Below are 22,951 nucleotides of genomic sequence, written 5' to 3'. Positions count from 1 at the left end.
GGTCCCCCTTGGGCCAGAAGACTTCGGGTGGCCCGATCGTGCACATGGGCGCCTCGGGAGGCACGACGGCCCCAGGGCACAGTCCTTCCTCGCCGGTGCTGCCCTAACCTCCCGGCCGCGGCCCCACCCTGGCCTCCCTCCCCTGCTCCCGAGGTCACGCCGGCTCCCGAGGCACACGGGCCTCCGGGACCTGGCCTCCCCGTCTGCCTTCACCGCCTCCTCCCTCCTCACAGGGCCTCCCCTCCATCCTCACAGAGACTCCCCCCCCCGCACCCCCAGCACCCCCAGACCCCGCGGCAGGAGGCACCTGCCAGCGATCGTCTTGTCACCCGCGGTGGTGACCTTGATCGCCAGCCAAGTGCTATCCACCGTGAAGGTATTACTTTTCCCTTTGGTTGCTTTTTTTTTTTTTTTTTTTTTTTAAGATTTTATTTATTTATTCATGACACAGAGAGAGAGACACACACAGGCAGAGGGAGAAGCAGGCTCCAGGCCGGGAGCCCGACGCGGGACTCGATCCCGGGGCTCCAGGGTCACGCCCTGGGCTGAAGGCAGATGCTCCACTGCTGAGCCTCCAGGGTTTTCCTTTTCCCTTTGTCATTAATAAAGGTCTCGGGGAGACCCTTCGTGCCAATACCCTGTTTCCCTTCGGCGTCCTCCCCCCACTAGGGTTCCATCCGTCGGCGCCCCTTGCCCGGACAACCACGGGGCTGTTCTGGTGGCGATTTCTCTGTTCCCCCCTTCTCTCCGGGTTGAACTCTTCTTCTGCCAGGAAATGCTCTTTCTCCTTCCTCACTTATTTCCAGATTCAATTATTTATTGAAATCATCATGGACTCATGGATCCTTCTTTTATTTTACGGGTCTTATAATGCGATACTACCATGATTTATTCTGACGCTCGAACCTAAGGCCCCTTTTCAAATCGCCTTGCCTGGGACCCTCCCCAGATCAATTAAGCCAGGTCGGTGGAGGTGGAACGCAGGCAATGGTTTGTCCCAAAGCTCCCTGCTGCGCTGAATGTTTGTGCTTTCACTGCCCCCACCCCCACCCCCAGCCCCTGCTCCACTCTGCTTCCTCTCTAAAGAAATATAAATCCTTCTGTACATTATTTTTGCAGGATTTATTCCCGAGGTGGCCCTTGGAGTGCTGATGACAGGCCACCGCCGCTTGGGAAACGGAGCCGTGTGCTTCTCCCCGCCCCTGGCCCCACATCGTCACTCCCTCAGCGTCCCCGGGTCCCCAGACAGGCACTTGGGGCCACTACCTCCCTACCAGGGTGGCCTCCTGGCGTGGGAGTCCTGCCGCCCTTAATTGCTGTTGGGTCAGGTGGTGGAAGAAAAAGCCACGGCAGCCTTCGGGAAGTCAGAGTCGGGTTTGAGAACAGACCCAGGGAGTCCTGGCCTTGCACTGGGAAGGCCTTCCTGCCCGAACAGTGGATTATGGATTATGGCTGGTGGCAGGCCTTCCCCGGGGGGCCTGTCCCTGCAGTTGCCTTGGCTCTGACCTCGCAAGGCCCACAAAGCACTCCTCTGCCGCTTGGACAGAGATTTTTAAAAGTGTGGAAACAATCCCTTATTTGGACCCTTTGGAAATCATAACAATCAAATGCATAAATTTAATCCTCCATTTAGGTGATCAATAGGGAGCCAGGTAAGTTTTCATTCAAAGAGAAGGTCTTCTTGAATCAGGAAATCGATCTTAGGGCATCCTTTCGCTGGTTTCCAATTTCTCTGTATTCCTAGGTGCCAACTCAATCTCATGCTATTTTTAGAAGCCTAATTGTTTCTTTAATCAGATTGATGCCAGTAATATGTTCAAAGTGTAGATAAATCAGATTTAACACCTGATGCATGTTGGAATAAAAGCTTAACCCCAAGTAGACCGTGGCACAGTGAATTTGGCTTGGTTCCCCCAAATTACGCCGTATGACTCTGGGGCCATTTGTCTCACAAACTATCTTTTCTTGTTTATTCTTTTCTCCATGGTGGCCAGTTCCAACCTGACTTCTTCCTAGAATGCATTTTCTGACTCGAAAATACCCTCTATTAAAATTCTAAGGGGATTCCTATTTCTGAAGTAAGTGAGTGAAATCTTTATTAACCAGACAGGCCCGGATCTGAAGTTTCACCGTGGAACAGAGGTTCCTCTGAGATGTCATAGAGATGCAAAGGATTAATTCAGCATAGCATCCAACCCAGGATGAGGAACGCTTAAATGCTGCATGACGAAAATAAATCATAAATCTCTCTTCCTGGAGGAACTTTAACCTCAGAGGACAGGCAGCTCAAAAGGTTTATTGTTGTCAGAGCCACAAACTTGACACCCCTCTTGATAAAAGACTTCGATCCCTGACCTCAGTAAAGTTGCTACTCTAGAAGCTATCTGCGTATTGATCTCCTCTGAAGGAGACGAATAGGTGTCTCGCAGGATGAACATCTCTGGGAAACAAAGTTACTGGTACTTAGAATAGAGCCCGAGTGACCGGAGTGGGGACCCCAGGGGACCAGGCACGGAAAGGTGGTTTGCCTGGGTCTTTTAAGAGAAGAACTAAACCCTTCGTGAAAGCCGGTTGGTGAGTGTAGTTCAAGATTAGGAAGGTTGACCTGCTGGGATACCTTGACTAAATTTATCATCTAGACTTGAAGACTGAAGAAGTGGAGTGGATTGGACTAGAATGGAAACGAGCCTGGACCGGGGCTCTTTGGGGGTCAGATATCTTAGTAACCGCACAACAGAGCACCCAACCTCCTCAACACGTTAATCCTTTGCACGCTACCTTGAAGAAATGAGCCAGTGTTTCTCATTTGAGGTGAAATAGGGATAGAGAAACAGAAAAAAAAAAATGTTGGGGCTATCAGGCTACAATGCAAGGATTTGAGGATTTGGAATTTCTGGATTCAGAGACTGTGGATTTGAGTCCATTGTTTACCTAGAGCAACAAGAAGAAAATGGTGGCATCGTGCTTGCTGTGCTTGTTCCATGGGATCAAACCAGGATCGTCAACCTACCGTGCTGGAGGAGAAATTTTCTTTAGAGGTTTGCTGTTTAGCTGCTAACTCCATATAAGTTTCTCTCAACAACAGGAATTCAAAAATTATTTATTGAGCACCTACTAGGAACAGGACCAAGGCCTGCCCTCATAAACAGACAATAAACAGGTAAACAACTCTGGAGAGGGATTAATGCTGTAAGGAAAATAAATCTGACTGAGAGCAAAGGGACGGGTGTCAGGTAAAGCCTCTCTGAAGAGGACAGATTTAAGTCAATGCCCAGGGGTGAGGAGTGAACTGGTGAGGAGTGGGTTACAACCAGGGGACGCCTTCACGTGCCAAGGCCTCAAGGTCAAGCTTGGCAGAGCTGATGACCAGAAAGGCCAGTATGGCTGGAGCACAGTGGGCAGGGCTGGCTTAGGAGAAGTTTCCACAGAGAACAAATTCATATAACACCCTATAATCTCTTTGATAATGATGCTCAGTGCGTTTACTTCAGAACCTCAAAAGCTTTCCCCTTGCTTAAGTGTACCCATCAGAAAAACCATTTGTTGAAATTTATTTAACTTGGAAATATTGCATTGTGTTCATCAGCTTAATCAGTCAAAGGGATTTTTTTCCCCCATTACTCAGTCATCTCGTTTTCCTCCTACAGGGACCCCAATCACCCTTCAGTACCTTATCACTATTATGAACCTTTCGGACCTGATGAATGTACAATGTACCTCTCCCACGAGCGAGGACGGAAGGGCAGTCATCACCGCTTCATCACGGAGAAACGCGTCTTTAAGAACTGGGCACGGACATTCAACATTCACTTTTTTCAACCAGACTGGAAACCAGAGTCACTTGCTATAAAGCATCCTGAGAATAAACCTGTCTTCTGAGCAATGCGTGTGCCAGACCGAAATCCCACGTACCTACTGTATCAGACGCCAGGGCACTGGACGTCCTGAGCCACCAGACACAAAAGAGGGACCAGACTGGAAGCAGGAAACTCCTCAGTAAGCAACATGTACAGATGCCTCTGAGGCGTGACTACAAAGCAGTGCGGTTGGTGTGTAAGGAGAAAATTCAAGAATTAGTATGTCCCCATGAGTGTCATTCCTCTCAAAAGGGACCTTCGGAGCTAAACACTCATTTCAATGCTGCTGCCATGGCTAAAAGAACATTCTGGATCTCTTTAAGTATTGCCTTCAAAACCGAAACACGAGCAACTCAACGTTAGTTGTGTTCCTTTATAGAAATACCACATCGAAAGACAGTTTTCTATCAAGTTGTATCCTAACCTGATCTATAATCTTTGTCATCCGTTGGGCTCTGTATGTGTGATTTGTAAAAAGCAGTCCGAACGTCTGGACATGATTTCTGAAGAGCACATCTCCACTGACTTTCATAAAGCAAATGCCCACTATTTATTTATTAAGAGTTTTTTAGTGTACTCTAGGCCAGTATTTTTATAGATGTTGATTATGTGCTAATCTTTCCTTCTTAGCTCTTTAACCCTGAATGATGGTTGGAAAACACCTAGTGATGGGGCTGATGAGTGACTACGCTCACGATGCTCATTGTTAGCATGTGGTTGGCTTGGAAATGTGGCATTGCATTTTTTGAACCCTTAGGCTTCAAGAATAGCTGTGACATTTTCTAACGTAAAATGCTCCAGATGACAAAACTGATAACCAAAAACGGTGTTATTACAACAAAAAGATACATCTTCAGTAATAGTTGGTGTAGGCTCCTTGGCGTAAACCCTAGTTTCCTTGTCTGAGAATCATGCCCCTGTACCAGATGACTGCGTTAAGTTTCCTTCCAAATCTAACATTCTGTAAGCCTCTCGACCCGTTTGAGGGCATTGCACTTGGAATGATGGGGTTTCCGCAGCAGCAAAAGCCTGATTTTGGGGGGTCTTTTTATTCCCCTACTATCTATCTCCCTCTGTGGTTAAACAGCTAACTTCCTCAACTGGTCCCCATTGGCTACTAGTCTACCCCCTGCATTTCTGGTATTTCTTGCACCCAAAGGGGGAACGAGGGTTGAAAAAAAAAAAAAAAACCTGAGAGAGAGAGAGAGAGAGAGAGAGCGTGCCTCTGTGGTGTTGGTTCCTGGCTACAGGAGCAAGGAACAGCCCTTCTGAGAGTCTGTGAGAAGAGAACGCAAGTCCCTATCATACGACTCATGTGTCCCGTGAACTATTCAGATTCCCTCGGTGCAAGTCTTACATGGCAGTCCTAGCCATTCCCTGGTCTGGAGGAGTAAGAAGGACTCCTTCTATTCAGAGCCAAGATACCAGTATGAAATAGGACATTCATTTAAGCAAGTGATATTCTTCAAAAATAGTCTTTTTAAAAATATACCAGTGTGTCTTTTTTTTTTTTTTTTTTTTTTTACACATGACTTAGAAGGCATGTGGTTTTTCTGATGCAAAGGCACCAGCACGTATTACATATGGAGACCAACGTTGTTTTACAGAATGTGACCTGACCTGGGATTAAAGATTTCTCACATTGCCACTTCCTTTGCCTTTCCTTAATTAGTCCTAAGATTCCATTCCCTTGCACTAACTAGTACTACTAATTTTAGGGAGTACTGTGGTTGGATGCAAACACAGTCCGGATATTTATATGGCAGGAACAAAGTTGGGATTATTGTGGTGTAGCTTGAGCTGTTAAAAGCCAGTACAATTCAAATGTATGTGTTTTTTAAATTTTCTCCTAGTTTTAAAAGAGACTGTAGCATTTTATTCCAGCACAATCTCTTCTGCAGCATGGACTCTGAACACACAATACTTTATGAACATATGAAAAAGAGTATGAATTTCATATGATTGATTTACTGGCTACCTTTACCATCACTTGAAGACGTGATGTTGTTCAGATGTAAGTAGCTCCTTTAACAAGTTTTATTTTTATGGAAATTTGGAAAGGCATATTTGGGACATGCAAAAATGTAGCTAAATTACCTAATCTAATAATATCTCAAATGCCTGTGTTATCTTTAGGTTTTAGGATTCGGTTTTTTGTGGGTTTTTTTTTAAAAAGACCATATGATAACTCCATCTTTTTTGTAACTTCTTCCTCCCTCCTAAATACTCAGAAGAGCTCAAAGCAACCAAATTCTGAAATCCCTGGCTTCACTGGGAAATAGCTTCAGTCTAAGCGTAGCTAAGATATGTGAATGTGGGAATTTATATTTTTAAAAATACGGTATAAATAGGTGTCAGAGTTATCACTTGGGCAGTGGTTTTTATTATACCATTGCAAAAAAAAAAAAAAAAGCCTAGAATTCTGATAGATTATGCTGATGGACCTGGCTGTGGGCAATTGAATTCTTATCTTGCTGCTATCATTTTGTGACTCTCGGTCTCAACACCCTTCAACACCATTACACATCAACCCTGATATAAAAGATGACTACAGAAGCATGTTTACAGACCTCAGTGATTTCAATATCCCATTGTGTTGGACGTCTTAGTCGGACTCGTTATGTTATACACCTTTTCTTCTTTCCCAGCTGTGTCATCAGCTACCGCCTGGCTTTTAAGACCACAGTAATACAAAGCCACAGCTGGCCGATCCATGGCGTCTGTTATTTCAACGCAAGAACATTTGGCAGAGGCCATTACAATAGATAGCCATTATGGGCAAAGATACAGGAATTCACAAACAAAATCAATCACTTCAAATGGCCCATAAAAAGAGGAATCTTACATTTATTATTGTACGGTAAATATTCACCCAAGAAAGCGTACATTAAAAGAACATTAGGAGGTAAATATTCAGTGTGCTGCGTGGGGACTTTGCTGTGTGATTTCCATTATGGTTAATGGGTGTTTGGTAACTAAGTCCCTGTGCTTCACTGACCCTGGTATGTGCTCCTAAGGGCTAGACATAAAACCAGGGTGATTCAGGAACTTCCAAGGTCCTGAGATTTCAGAGTGAGAGCTATACTTGAAAGAAAGAAGAAAGAAAAGAAAAGAAAAGAAAAGAAAAGAAAAGAAAAGAGAAAAGAAAAGAAAAGAAAAAGAAAGAAGGAAAGAAAGAGGGCAGCTCCGGTTGCTCAGCAGTTTAGCGCCGCCTCCAGCCTAGGGCCTGATCCTGGAGACCCGGGATCGAGTCCCACGTCGGGCTCCCTGCATGGAGCCTGCTTCTCCCTCTGCCCGTGTCTCTGCCTCTCTCTCTCTCTCTCTCTATCTCTCTCTCTCTCTGTGCCTCTCATGAATAAGTAAATAAAATCTTAAAAAAAAAAAATAAAAGAAAGAAAGAAATGAAAGCAAACCGCAAAATACTGTACCTGGAAGAGAAATTTGTGTGTGGTCTCTCGGAATCCCTAAATTGCTGCCAAGTATGTGCTTTAGATTCCAGCCACCGCCACCACCTCTCCGGACAGATTACCCTTGTGTCCTGAAATACTTTGCATTCCTGATCCATTTTGGTTACATTAAAATTGAAGGATATAACCTCATTCGGGAACAAAAACTCACCTCGAAGGTTAGAATTATCGATTAGGAAGCTGAAAGGAATGTGAAGTGGAAGTGAAAGGAACACGTCGGAATTTTGTCAGGATTAATACAGAGTTGTTGGAACATATCCGCACCTATTCAGTAGCCACCCTAGTATTTGCCCTTGTGTAGGAGTTGACCTCATGGAAATACACCTTGAATCCCACTTGGGGTGGGGGGTGATTCAGGTTGTTAATTCAGACTTACTCCGAGATTCCTCTTCTGTCTGCGGTGTTAGGAGGGGAGGGTAACACTCCTCCACATTCCATACCTTGATCCAATCCAATCATTCCTTCCATCCTCACTGCTTCTCTCTGAAACCTCAATCCCATCTTTCCACCTTCATGCTCTCCTGTCTTTTGTATACACTGGGCTCTTGAACCAGCCGTCCGTCTTTGGAGGCTTAAGTTAGTCTGGTAGGTTTTTAAACTAGAGACCTACCTGGGGAACAGATTTGGGGTAGGCCCTGCGATGCAGTGACCCTAGTAGGTGGGAGGACTCCATCTGGCTACAGGAGTAGGTACTTCACAAGTACTGTCCTTGTTTCCCCCAGGCTTGGGGTGGAGGGTGGGGGTGGGGGTGGGGACTTCAAGACAGATTTCTAGTGCTTAAACTAGGACAAGTCCCAGACAAACTGGGACAATGCGTCCCCCTATCTATCAAAAGGCCACCTCAAAGAGAACCAGAATACTAAGGCCTTGGGGGGAGAGTGAATCCACTGCCTAGGTTCTAGCACCTGCCAGAAGACACTGGAGTGGAGTGAGGTGAGAGAGGGTCTGTAGGCTTCAAAAACGAGCAGGAGTAAACCCTCTATTGTAGCTCACTCATCCTCACCTACTCAGGGTATTGAGCCACCATAGAAAAGCAAAAAAAAAAAAAAAAAAGGCTGCAATCCTGTTTGTTTTTACTCCGTGCCCTAATATTAAATGCTACCTTGGATTGTTCTTGTCTCTTTATGTATGTGTCCTATTAGCCTAATTAGATTGTAAGCTCTTTGCGAGCAGGGACCGTTTCTCCTTTGTCTTTGTAGCCTCGTCCCTAGCACAGTGCCTTGCACACAATAGGCGCTCAATAAATGTCTGTTGTTGATGACGACCTCTTCATGGTGGTCCACTGGCTTTGTAAGCGGGGTGTATCCTTCCATTGGAGAAGTACAGGAGACAGGATTGGTGATGAAGTAGTTAAATTTTAAGTGGGATTTTCCAGGGTCAGCCCTCAAACCTGTAACGATTTTAATCAACAGAACTGGCCTAGATTGGGCAGGATAATGTAGCTGAATTCATTAGGTTTGTTAATGTTGGCTGTGCTGAACACACAAAGCGAAGTTCAGCAGGCTTGTGTTCTCGCCGTCAGCAGGCCGCTCGTAGCACAAATTAAATTTAATATTGACAAATGCTATACCATATGTAGAGGCAGCCCGGGCTCTGACTCCTCTGGTTCAACTACAAAAGGGAGGCTGTAACGAGATGAGTTGTAGCCTGCCGTCAACGTGACAGCTTCCCAAATCTGCTGCGAATCCGCTGGTGATTTCTGAGGGTCTGTGTCAATTAAGGGCACATTTTTCTTAAAATCAAAATGAAACCGACAAGAAGCCCCAAACCCTTTTGCTTCCATGAGGCAGATCCCAAATGCTTGTATCCCTTCCAGAACAGGAGGGGAAAGGAGAGCTCTTAGGAGAAGCTGCCCTCAGGTGGAGCATCCCAGTCACCATCTTGAGTCCCCACCTGGATGCCATCTGGTGCCCAATTACCTCCCGGTTACAAGAGAGGGCAAGACGGAAGCCAGTCAGTCAAGGTGAGTCAGCTGCCAGTGGGGGCCTCCTCAAGGAACCATGACCATTACCTTCTTGAACGTGTGGACCCCTTGGAATCCTTCTTCTTTCATTGCCTGTTCTTCCACGTATTTGCGTGATCTCAGTTTCATTTGTAAAAGTGTAGGCAAAGGGCTAGGACACTACATTAAACTGAGAGAATGCTTCTTTCTGAATGGACAGATCTTCCCACATTTTCAAAATTTTTATTGTAACTGCAAAACATTATTTCATAAAATATTACAAAAGACATTAATAATAGGATTTCAAACAGAATCCCAACTGGGAGATTGGGAAAAACCTGGTAAATGCCATGTCCAACTACACATAAAAGAATGTCTTTGCTGTGTACGTAAATCATCTCAAGCGTAACAGCTTTACTTCTGTACCAGGGAAACTAGTTCTTTAATTTTAAAACCAAATGTAGGTTTTGTTTTTCATGAGACTGAACCAAAATCTTTAAGATTCCATTTTATCATTAAATACCTACTGAGTGGTCTGCATAGTGTCATGTGCTTTGTATATACTTTTTCACAATAATCTGATTATCCTGTTGTGCAGATAAGTAAACTGAGAGTAAGAGAAGCTCATCCAGCCGCCTGGGCAATGAAGATGAGAGTCAACAGGTGGCTTGCCATGTCCCAGGCATCCTCTGAAAGCTTTGTAAGTGCAACTAATCCTCACAATAACCCTAATAAATGGGTTCTTTTATCATTCCCCTTTTACAGATGTGAAAACTGAGGCACATCAGTAGGAAAGTTAGGTTAGAAGCCACAGGGTCTGTCTCTGGAGCCTCTACCTTCAGTCACCATGTATTTGCTGGCAGAAATTTAGCCTATAGATAGCAATTTCTATTAGAATATTGAAATACTCTATTTCAGCATATTCACAGGGTGTGTTACATTTGATACATATAAAATAAATGGCAATTATAATAAATTATGAGGCAAACGTTAGGAGAATATCACCACCAACCTTGAAGCCCACCTTAGTGTTCCTTCCGTTGTCTTGGATTTTCAATTTACTTACTTTCTAAATAGTTTTATCACCTACAGATATATCAATAAACAATGTATTAGTTTCACATAGTAGTAAATATCATAAGACTTAGGACATTCCAAAAAAAAAAACAAAAAAAACAAAACAAACAAACAAACAAAAAAAGACTTAGGACATTCCAAGCTTGCTGTATCTTTTTTCTATCCATTTTCTCTGCCTGCTCCTCTAATTTATTTTCATGATTGCAGAATGCCAGTGTGTGGCGATACCCTAACTTATTTTTATCCCTTCTTTCAGGGAACATTCGGGTTTTCGGTTTGCTGAGAGTATGTACAATGTTTTTATGCTCATTCCTCGAAAAGTCTTTTAGGACACGTGTGCAGGAAGTTTTATACGGAGAGTTACACCTAAGGAATAAAATCACAGAGCGATAGCGTAAAATTGTACACATGTGCTCGGTATCGCTAGATTGTTTTCCAAAGTGGCTGGACACTTTATACTCCTATCGGTGGCTGTCCACATCTTTGCTAACACTTGGCTTGGTTTTTTCGGACTGTGAAACCTTGCCCTCCTGGCACCTGTAAATTGTATCTCATTGTGATTTTGACTTGTATTTCCCCTCATTTCTTATCAGGTTTAGCATGTTTTCTCTTCTATTAGCATTACCTCGTCTGTAAAATGCCTGTCCCACTTTCGTCCACCTTCCTGCCGGGATAGTTAACTTTTCCTTTTTTTCTCTTAAAGAATTCTTAATATAAGAATAGATAGTAATTTTTGTCGACTGTTTGCAAATATCTTCTTGCAGTTTGTGCCTTGTCTTTTCTATTTCTCTATGGTGACTTTCAGTGAACAGTTTTTAATATCAATGTAGTTATGTTTTCCATCTTCTTATATGATTAGAGCTTCTTATACCCTCTTTACTAAATCTTCCATCTCCTGATCAATAGTTATTTTCTTATATTTTATTCTTAAAAACTTCAAAGTTTTTGTCTCTTCTGTGGCAGTAAAGGATTTATACTTTTGCATAAAAGCAAGCTAGAAATCCCTTTTGTTTTATATAAATGCCAACTGTCCTAGCACCGTTTATGGAGAAGAATCAGTTTTTCTCCAGTGATCAGCAATCAAATTTCCATATACGTGAGGATTTATTTCTGTCCTTTATATTGTTTCATTCTACCCAAATTGTCTATCTCTGTATTAATACCATACAGTCTTAATTATTATAGCTTTATAATAAGTCTTGGTATCTTGTAGGGCAATGTTTCCCTCACCCTATTGAATGTTGAAGAATGTCTTGTTGATTCTTTTTTTTAATGACTAATTTTTGCCAAAGTATTTTTGTCCAATAATGTACATAAACTTTATGTATAGAGATTGATGAAGTTTTATAATCTGTATACCCATGTCACCGTTATTAAGATGACAACATAGTACCTTTCCAGCACCCCAGAAGGCTCCTTCAACTCTTGTAGTCAATCTCCCTGTCAAGGGTGAGCACTTTCTTACCTCTACCAATGTAGATGTGTTTTGCCTGTGTTTTTAATTTCACATAAATAGAATTATATGTTTTGTAGTGTTTTTTTTTGTCCCTGGCTTCTTTCAGTCAAAAAAGGCATGTTTGTAAGATTCATCTCTGTTGATACATATAGCAGTGGTTCTTTTTTGGGACTAGATAGTATCACGTTGCATTAGAACTAACAACTCTAATATAGGTGATCTTGGGGTTATTTCCAGTTTAGGGCTTCCATGAATACAGTTGTTATGAACATTCTTGTACATGCATTTTGATGGACAGAGAGCTTGCTTCTATTGGATATATAATAAGGAGTGGAATTGCCAAGTTACAGATATACCTGTGCTTGGTCTTACTAGATATTGTCAGTTTTCCAAATTAGTTGCCCTATATCAACAATAACTGAGAGATCCGTTTGCTCCATATATTTACCAATGCTTTTGACCATTCTTTTAGTTGGGTTGTCATGCTTTTTCTTATTTATTTTTGGGAATTCTTTATATAATCTAGATTCAACTCCTTTGTTATATATATTGCAGTTTATGTCTTAATGGTCTATTTTAATGACTGAAAGTTCTTAATTCTAATAATTTTAATTCTAACTTATCTGGATTTCATGTATAATATAATTTGTGTCCTATTTAAGAATTCTTACCTGGCCCATGGCCATCTCTTATGTTTTCTTCTAAAAGCTTTATATTTTTTTCCTTTTGTGTTTGGATCTGTGATCCATCCCAAATTAATTTGGGGATATGATATAAGGTAACAGTCAAAGGGTTTCCCCCCTACCCCTTTTAAGGAAATCCAGTGATACAGCACCATTTATTGTATATACCCCCTTTCTCCACTGATGCTGTTGCTTTGGTAATAAATAGGCTGCTACCATGTATATGTGGGATTGTCTCTTAACTTTGAGTTCTGTATCATTTTTAAACTCTTATACTATTAACACATTATCTTAATTATTATAACTTCATAAATCTCAATATCTAGAAGTTGAAAGTATCCAGTTTATTCACCTTCAATATGGCTTTGACTATTTTTGGCATTTTTGTATTTCCACATACACATAGATTTTTAGAATCAGAGTGTCATTTTCCATATTTAATAAAACCTGCTGAGATTTCCATTGTGATTGGATTGATTCTACGGATCACTTTGGGGAGAACTGACATTTTAATAATATCAAGTATTTCAGATCATGAACATATGTTTGCCATGGAGAGATCTTACACATCTTTCCTTATATCTGTTTCTAGGTGTTTGAAAGGTCTGGTACTATTATAAATTTTTTAAATTTAATTTTCTATCTGTTTGTGTAAGTATATAGAAAAATACAATTGATTTTTGTATATTGATCTTATATTCAGCATTAGAGCTAAGTGAACTCAGCAATTGTCAAGTTTAAATGAAGGCCATGTAGTAGTGATGTACTTTTTTAAGTGCATAGTATGAGGAGGTACAAGATGTCAATGCCTCATTAACAGTGACGCTAAATTTGATCATTATATTAAGGTAGTGTCGTGGCTAATTTCATGTGTCAACTTGGCTAGGCTGTGATGCCTAATTGTTTGGGGGAAACACCAGTCTAGCTATTGCTGTGAAGATATTTTTCAGACTTGATAACACTGACAAAGTAGACTTTGAGTAAAAGAGATTACTCTCCATGGTATGTGGGGGGGGGGGGGGGGCATTCATCCAATCATTTGAAGGATGAATTAGATGGATGGCAATGGATGGCATTCGTCCAATCATTTGAAGGCCATAAGAACAAAGAATGAGATTTCCTGAAAAAGAAGTAAGTTTCTCCCAAGATTGCAACATAGAAACCCTGCCTGAGTTTCCCACTTGCTAACCTGTCCTGCAAATTTCAGATTCAGGACTGTAACATCAACTCCTATCTAAATTTCTAGCCTTCCAGCTTACCCAAGATTTCAGGCTTAGTAGCCTCTACAATCACGTGAGCCAAATATTTAAAAATAAGCTCTCTATAGATAGATATAGAGATATAGATGTATCCTATTGGTTTTGTTTCTCTGGAAAAGCCTGACTCATACAAGTGATGTCTCAGGTTTCTTCACTATAAAGTTACTATTTCCCCCTTTATAATTATTAGGAATCTTGCAGGAAGATATTTTTAAATATGTGAATTTCCTGTTTCTCAACATAAGCACTAATTTTAGCATCCACAGATGATTCTTGTATAATAATTGTTTCTTTGGTACTTGACAAATGCTGGTGGTTTTTTTTTTTTTTCTGTTTTCATCACTTATTCTATATTTATCTTGCCTGAGATTAGGAATTGTACTATAGGAAAAAGCCAACCATTTTCCCCATTTATTCAGATTTTTTAAATTGAGAAAACAATCCCATTTACAGTTGTGTCAGAAAGAATACCTAGGAATAAATTTAACCAAGGAGGTAAAAGACCTATACCTTGAAAACTATAAAACATTGATGAAAGAAATTAATAAATGTAAATACAATACTGTGGACAAATAAAGGAAAGACATACCATGATCATGGAGTAGAAGAATTAATATTGATAAAATGTCCATTCAACCCAAAGCAATCCACAGATTCAATGCAATCCCTATCAAAACACCAGTGGTATTTTTCAGAGAACTACAACAAATAATGCTAAAATTTGTATGGAACCACAAACAGTCTAATTAGCCAAACCAATCTTGAGAAAGAACAAGGCTGAAAGTATCACATTCCAGATTTCAAACTAAACTACAAAACTCTAGTCATCAAAACAGAATGGCATTGGCACAAAAACAGACACACAGAAAAACAGAACAGAATAGAGCCCCCAAAGAAACTCACATTTATAAAATTAATCTATAACTAAGGAGGCAAGAATATCCAATGAAAAAAAGACAATCTCTTCAATAAATGGTGCTGGTAAAACTGGCTAACTACATGCAAAAGAATGAACTGGACCACTTTCTTATACTCTATTTTAAAAAAAAAAGACTTGGGATCCCTGGGTGGCACAGCGGTTTGGCGCCTGCCTTTGGCCCAGGGCGCGATCCTGGAGACCCGGGATCGAATCCCACGTCGGGCTCCCGGTGCATGGAGCCTGCTTCTCCCTCTGCCTATGTCTCTGCCTCTCTCTCTGTGTGTGTGACTATCATAAATAAATAAAAATTTAAAAAAAAAAGACTTAAAATGAATTAAAGACTTAAATGTCAGAAATAAAACCATAAACCTTCTAGAAGAAAACATAGGCAGTAAGCTCTTTGACACTGGTCTCAGCAATAACGACAAAAGCAAGAAGAAACCAATAGGACTACATCAAACTAAAAAGGTTTTGCACAGCAAAGGAAACCAACAAAATGAAAAGGCAGCCTACTGAATGGGAGAAAATGTTTGCAAATGATCTATCCAATAAGCGGTCAACAACAAAATATACAAAGAACTCCCACAATTCAACACCAGAAGAACATAAAATCTTAAAAAATGAGCAGAAGACCTGAGTAGACATTTTTCCAAAGAAAACATACAGATGGCCAACAGGCATGTGAAAAGGTGCTTAGTATCACTCATCATCAGGGAAATGCAAATCAAAACCACAATGAAACATCACCTCACACCTGTCAGAATGGCTATTATTAAAAAGAAGGGGGGAAAGGCAAGAAATAAAAAATGTTGAGGAGGATATGAAGAAAAAGGAAAAGTAATGCACTGTTGATGGGGATGTAGATAGCTGCAGCCACTATGGAAAGCAATAAGGAGATTCCTTTAACAAATAAAAATAGAAGTATCTCATGGTCCAGTAATGCCACTTCTGGCTATGTATTTGTAAAACAAAAACATGAATTGAGAAATACATACGCATTGCAGAATTATTTACAAAGGCCAAGATATGGAAGGAAGTTTAGTGTCCACGGATAAAGAAGCAGCAGCATGTATATACAAAGGAATATGACTCAGCCATAAAAAGTATGAAATCTTGCCATTTGTGACACCATGGATGGATCTAGAGGTTATAATGCTAAGTGAAATAAATCAGACAGAGGAAACATATGCCATGTAATTTCGCTTATATGTGGAATCTGAAAAGCAAAACAAATGAACAAAAAAAACATTCAGATACAGAGAACAAATTGATAGTTGCCAGGAGGGGGAGGGGTGGGGAAGGATGGACGAATAGGTGAGGGTGAAGAAGAGGTACAATCTTCCAGTTAGACATAAGACGTGGGGATATACAGCATAGGGGCTATAGTCAATAATACTGTAAAAACTTTTTTTGTCTGGTGATAGATGGTAACTAGACTTATCATGGTGATGGTTTTGCAACGTGTGTAAATATCGAATCACTATGTTGTACACCTGAATCCAATACAATACTGTGTGTCAATTACACTTCAGTTTAAAGAAGTTTAAGGTGGACCCATCTCCACTTCAAAGCAAAATAAAACAAAAAAAAATAGCAAAGTAAAATAAAATACAAATTAAAAAAAATTTCCAAATATACAAGTTTTTATTAATTTTTGCGTGGTGATATCTAACTTAAGTGCTTTAAGTTAGAGAATGTAATCATGATGCTAATTCTTTGAAATGTTCAGTATTTGTTTTATATAATACATTTGCTGAGTTGTGTAAGTATTCCATGAGTCCTTGTGAAGACTGTGTATTTTTAAAATTTTGGTGGTCCAGATTTCTGTATTTGTCCATTAAATCAAGTTTGCCGGTTGGGTTGTTTAAATTTTTTATACTGTTACTAATTTTAGTCTGCTCAAATAACAATAGAGGAGCATTTTAAAGTCCTCCAGGATGACACTGAGTTTTCTTCCAGTAGTCTTACACACACTTTGCATTAGCTATTGTGAGATGCAGACACGTTTACAATTATTTTATCTTCCTGGTTAAGTTACCTATCACTTGGTATTAACCACTCCCCCCCGCCCCCACTCTAGCCTTTTCCTTAAAGTCTCTATTTTTCTGCCATTAAAATAGCTACCTCAGTGTCCTTTCGGTTTTATTATTGTTGCCGACCTTGAATTCCAAGATGAAGATGTGGACTTGGTGATGTCAGCCGTGTATCGCTGAAGCTTGTTAAGCATGGAAGTCATATGAATAAAGCAATGTTTCATGGGTTTCTGGGAATGCTGAAAACTTTTCTTCTGCTAAGAATCATGTTTTAAAGGAAAACATAAAAATAACTTTAAAGGATCAGTGTTTCAATTTCTAAAGGATTATTCTTCTTTCTCTATTTAATTGTAAGTGGGTCTAATGTAGAGAAAAAAAATCAGGTTTGGTTTATTTTAGTAATAACAAACCTGTAACCATCGTTATGGCCAGATGTGGCTGTATGTGTGTCCATGTGTATGTGTGTCCCCGTATACGGTCAATCCTGTGTCTACACGGGCTGCTTCCTTAAGCGGGTCTCAAAACTGATGGCCTGATTGTGGCAAATAAAATAGAGAAATGATACAGGTGAGGACAGAAAAGTGAGCCCTCGGTGTCCATGTGACTGGGCTCCAGGGAGCAGTCGTGGCTCACAGAGTTTAGGGTAGCGGCTGTGTGCCTCTCAGCTAAACCTCTATTTTCTATAAAATTGGGGTCCCTCTAATTGTTTCCGTTGTAGTAAGAATTAAATAAGAATATAGGAAGGGCTCATGTCCATGATGGCCCAGTCCCAGCGTGGGCAGAGAGGTGCTCTAAAAGTGCCTAAAAGAAACTGCTACATGGGGGCACCAGGGGCACCTGGGGCACTGGGTGGTTCCGTGGTTGAGCATCTACCTTGGACTCAGGTCATGATCACGGGGTCCTGGGATCGAGTGCCACATCAGCCTGCTTCCCTCTGCCAGTGTCTCTGCCTCTCTCTGTGTCTCATGAATGAATAAATACCATCTTTAAAAAAGAAAAAGAAAGAAATGGCTACATATGTCTGTAGGCACCCATGAGGTCAACGTCATTATGGCTTCCCCATGTTCAAATATTGCCTCCCTGCTAAGTGCTTCCCACACGATGCCCTTCCCTTCTCCTGCCCACCTTCTCTGGCCACTAGCCCTAAGCCTCAGGTGGCTTGTGGCCTCTGATGAAGCCTTTCCTGCTCTCAGCCCGTGGAGCTGACCCCTCCTCCCATGCTATTCTGTATCAGTGTCTCTCCCAGCGTTCATTAAACGTCTCACTCACTTCCCACGCTGGAACCCAAGGAGTTGAGGTTCAGGTCCAGCTGGGATTCAATGCTATGGCTCCAGCACCTGTTGGGATGCCTTGATCCCAGTACAGGTGCTTGGGAAAGGGCAGGGAGAGAGGAAAAGCGAAATTGTTTCTGTCAACAGAAAAAGGTTTCTGTCCTCCCCTCATAATCTAGTGGCTGATAAAGATGCACACGGGGAGAGCTGGTAACAAGACGGTTGAACCCAAGGCTCAATGGGAAGGGAGGAGATGAATCCTGCCCCGAGGGCCCGGGGGAGGCCTCGGAGCCTGTCTGCTGAGTTTGAAGTGTCTTTATTCCACCTCATTTATCACAAAGTCATTTAACTCTTTGATGGGATAGGCTCATATGGAGACTTACATCACAAGTGGCTTTTTTCCCCAACAAGTAGTTTCTTCCCTTTGGAAAAGTAAAGCTTTCAGGAATTATTTGATCTTTATTTGAAGTCAATTAAATATTAAAGGATCTCTCCCTCCTTTGCATGAGCCCACAGAATTGAGGGTTCATTTCACAGGGTTCAGAGAAAAGGAGCACAGAGCTTTTGCGTCAGTCCGTCCCCTCCCTCCCCATTCACCGCCCTGCTCCCGTTTCCTACTCATCTAACCAACTCTTGCCTGGACGACCTTGGCCTTCCAGGACTGTCTTTCTCCCATGCGTGCATTCCCCAAGGCCAAAGGAGTATCATAAAATATAAATTTCACTCTGACCCTTTCTCTGAATTCTGACTAGCTGCTAGATTTAGTCTCTGTCAGAGCCCGGACGCTGAGCCCATGGCTTGTCTCCTCTCCCACGGCTCCTGCATGACTGTCCCGAAGCTCCAGGTGATTGCAGGTGATTTCAGGGGGGCCCCTAGGTTTGCTCATGCTGCTCCTGCACCTGGACTGCCGCCCCTCCCCTGTGTTCTCACCTACGGACAAGCCTTCCCTGGCTCAAACACCTACTGCCCCTGGTAGCCTATATTCCATGTCACCTTTCAGGCCATAGGTCCCCATATTTTCTTTGGAAAAATCAATCCTTCCGCTTTTAACTATGTAGATAACGAGGGACTAACTCTGAATGGAGCTCCAGGAATAGGCTCCAATTGGCTTAAACCCACTGGCATACCTAGTCTCCCCAACCCAATAATTGGTTCATGGTTGGGAACATGACCCTAATATTCAGGGATACAAACTCTTCCCCCACCCAGATCATGGTGCTGTAGGGTGTGAGACGCCAAACCCAAATTTACTGCCACAAGAGGAATCACCTTGTGCATGGAGCCGTCCCAGGGGAAGCAGATGTAACAGAGTCTACAAGGTCATTAGCCCTGGATCAGGCTAGCCTAAAGACAGACCTCTCATGAACATTCAGGTAGGTCAAAAATGCTTTAAAAATTATTATTCATTCGTATTTTCTGCTTATTTCTAAGCATATTTAAGCAATATGGGTTTCTGTCTCTTTCCAAAAAATTGTGTCATTACTCTCAATTGAATGACACCTTCTAGAGTCTCTCCGGCCGCGCTCTGCACCAGTGTTCTGGTTCCCCTCCTATAAATGCCTTAGGGACAGAGGCTGTGCCACTCACACAGAAGGTATTCATACTCGGCAGTGTTGGAGGAAGAACAACACAGTGTAGGGACCCAGAGCAGCACCAGGGAGCCATGAAGTGCATTATCAGTACAAGGATGTTTGTAATGATCTACCATCCTGTTGGGGGTTATTTGTGGCCATGGTTCTCCAGGCTTTCATTACGTCTTCTCGGTAGAAGTTTGGTGGTGCAAGTATAGCCAGATAGTACGAGGAAGCCATCAATAAAACTGTAACAGGACAGAAAATTAAAAGGTGCATTTCAGGAAGGATGTCGGTACTGTCTGTAAAACTTTGTCACGTGGATTACATACATGTCTGTGCATTAGGTCACAGTGTAAAATGCATTTCTTATTGCAGATGGAAGCAAAGGATTTTTGAAAACCATTGAGCTGGCTCCCACCTGAGACAATCCTATAATATAAAGGGGCTGAAGACAACAGTGTATGATGTTAGAGAGGGTACTTACTTTGTATAACTTTTTTATTTTTTATTTGTATTTATTTATTTTTGTATAACTTCTTTTTTAGTTGTATAGATAGATGCACGTACATATGTAGTGATATGGGGAACCAAGGCAGAGGAAAAATTAAAGTTCCTTACTACTTACAGCCCATAGGCAAGTCCTTGAAACAGGTAGCATGACCTTCTTCTAGGAAGGTCATCAGCTGCCTCCATGTTCATACCTTGCTAAAGGCAAAAGGCAACCTTAGCCCGACCCCCAGGATCCTGCAGGTCTACTTTAACATACAAAAATTCCCTTGGAAACTTCCTTTATCTCTAAACCCCCAAGATACGTGTTGGCAATCATCCCCCAAGCTTATGGCCCACCGATATACATCTGAAGGGTCTCCTGACTCAGGTTTTATTAGACGGTAATAAATGACCTTTCCCCAACAACAGCTAGGCCCCTCAGGGTCCTGGAAACCTTGCTTCCAAAATTCCTTAGAGACTCACACTCTCCCTAACCCCCGCCCCCAAATTGAAAGTAGCTAAAGGACCACTTCTCATGACCCCAGTTTGGCTCTTTCTGCCCATGGGGCCTGTTGTGGTGCTTTAGTAAAATCACCTTTAGGGCAGCCGGGCAGCCCGGGTGGCTCAGCGGCTTAGCGCCACCTTCAGCCCAGGGCCTGATCCTGGAGGCCTGGGATCGAGTCCCACGTCAGGCTCCCTGCATGGAGCCTGCTTCTTCCTCTCTGTCGGTGTCTGTTTCTCTGTCTCTCATAAATAAATGAATAAATCTTTAAAAAAATAAAATAAAATCACCTTTTTGCACCAAAGAGGTCTCAAGAATTCTTTCTGGCCGAACCCTAACACCTTCCCTACATCCTGCAGGAGTCACAGTGAGAGGTACATGTCTTATTGTGGGTGGTCGCCGAAGAATTTGGAGACCACTTACCTGCTTCTCCTCTAAGGCCAGAAACACTACCAAACAGCAGGATTGTGGGAGCTACAGCCCCAAAGTGAAGAGAAGGAAGGAGGCTTCATAAGCGCCCCGAGAGCTAGCTACGGGGCAGGCAGCATGTTTGCAGAACACCCGCTGGGCTGCTGGAGGATCTGTGACAGGCACCTGCTGGCCTGTGTCCACGCCCAACCCTTCAGGGTATGAGGTAAAAGCCTTGTAGACACAGGAGCCAGGAGCCTTTGGAGAAAAAGGCTAAGCATTTTGAATTGATTGTTACCTTTGGCTTTTGGCCTAAAGGAGCCCCAAAGGTGTGTGCTCTGCAAAAAACCTGACCTTGGGGATGAAAGTTACAGAGACAATCTACTAGAATTCCAGGATGCTGGAGTTACCTAGGGGATAAAAGTAACAAAAGCCAGGTGTCTCTTAAAAAGCAGGCAAATTGCTTTAAAAAAAAAAAATGTTGCTCTTCTCATGTTTTAAATTGTTCATCCCTTGTTTTCCATATTTATTTTTAGTTTGTTTCATTCTCTAAATGTTTAGCACTTAGAGAATGTTAGATTCCTTTGACTAGTTTCAGTTTTATTTAAATCTTCCTTTAAAATGAATAATTCCAGCTACTTCGCTTGCTCTTTGTATTCCATTTAAATTTTGCCTCCATTGTTGCCACTTTAAAACATTTTTGTTTCCTTTTCCTGCTTTTGCTTTATTCACAAACACATCCTTGAAATTCTAAGCTTCTGATTTTAACAACTAAAGGTTTAATTTTTTTGTCTCATTTTCCCTGGTTATACTTTGTAACTGAGCTTCTGGTTTTGTTGTTTAACTTCTGTAGTGTACTGTTTTTACTCCTTTTATTTGGTCTCTCTTATTTCAGCCTCAATTTCTCTCCCTCACCTTTGGTTTTTATTGGTTTGTAAGTGTATTTTCTTATTCGTAATGTTTAATTATTCTTTTCCTTGTATAATGTGCATTAATGAGATTGGCAAGCTACAGAAATGCAAAACTCGGGCTCTTAACCACTATACTATTCAGCCTTCTTACTCCGTAAGCACGTTCCTAAACTAAGCAAACTAGAATATTTCCCACACCAGTGTGCCTCTAACATATTTTCCCCCTTCGATCCATCTTCTTTCCTGGCAGGGCTACAAGAAATCCTGTTGCCTAGATCTTTTCATTTCCATGTACTTATTACGAAGAGCAAGAGGAAGCTGCCTAGAGCCAAAAGGATCCAGAGTTTTAAAAACAGAGTCGATGTGACCCTTATGGGATGGTTTCCACATGTATGATAAGTCTGTGCATCTCCTGGGCTGGCTCCAGCTGCCCGACTGTGTCACAAGGAAGTACTTCTTCCATCTTTTAACCTTCAGTGCAAGTTTCCCAGGGAAGCCTTCAGAATTAGGCAGAGGTGGTAAGAAGGGGCTCCAATCCTTTGTCCAGCTCTCAGGGAGGAAAGAGGACTTTTTCTTTGACTCCGCCAGAGGCGTAATTTGAACAATTTAAATGACTGTGGCCAAGCATCTCACCATTTAATGCCATCAGGTTCAGTGAGGAGGTGTGTCAAAGTCCAAAGAGAAGACAGAGATTATGTAACCATTTGAACAAGGAATTAAGAATAAGGGGAAGTTGGCTGCTGAGAGAGAAAGAGAATAGAAAAACAGCAGGCGTCAGAGGTGGCCACCACCCCCAGGTTGAGATAGGAGACCCAAGAGAGAAGGAACCCCCCAGTCCCCAGAGGGCTGAGGTCCAGACATTGTTAGAGAGGGTGCAGTGGGGCTCATTGGATGGCAAAGAGGCCATCTCGGTGGAACTTGCTAGAAAGCTATTCTCTGGACTGCTAGGCAAAGCTATCCTCTGAAAGAAGGCATACCTAAGAACTCTGAAAAGCCACCTGAGAGGTGTAGGGAAAGTTGTCCAAGAGAGGTGCCCTGCCAGCAGCACCCCGTGATGGAGGTGCCCAAGGGTGTGTGCTGGGGGAAGGTGCCCTGTATTTGTA

At 42.1% G+C, this 22,951-nt stretch overlaps 1 protein-coding gene across 1 annotated transcript in view; it reads left to right on the top strand.

Moving 5' to 3' along the window:
• Window positions 1–16,922, top strand: part of ST6GALNAC5 (ST6 N-acetylgalactosaminide alpha-2,6-sialyltransferase 5) — a 171,585-nt gene extending 154,663 nt beyond the window's left edge. The window contains exon 5 of the mRNA XM_025417947.3: window positions 3,648–16,922. Within this exon, the coding sequence (XP_025273732.2) occupies window positions 3,648–3,879 (232 nt within the window). The 3' untranslated portion in view covers window positions 3,880–16,922. The remainder of the gene's footprint in view (window positions 1–3,647) is intronic.
• The last annotated feature ends 6,029 nt before the right edge of the window (window positions 16,923–22,951 follow it).

Source organism: Canis lupus, chromosome 6 (assembly GCF_003254725.2).
Source record: "Canis lupus dingo isolate Sandy chromosome 6, ASM325472v2, whole genome shotgun sequence".
Classification (NCBI taxonomy): domain Eukaryota; kingdom Metazoa; phylum Chordata; class Mammalia; order Carnivora; family Canidae; genus Canis; species Canis lupus.
The sequence above is the reverse complement of the archived record's forward strand: the minus strand, read 5'-3'. Positions and strand labels throughout refer to the sequence as shown.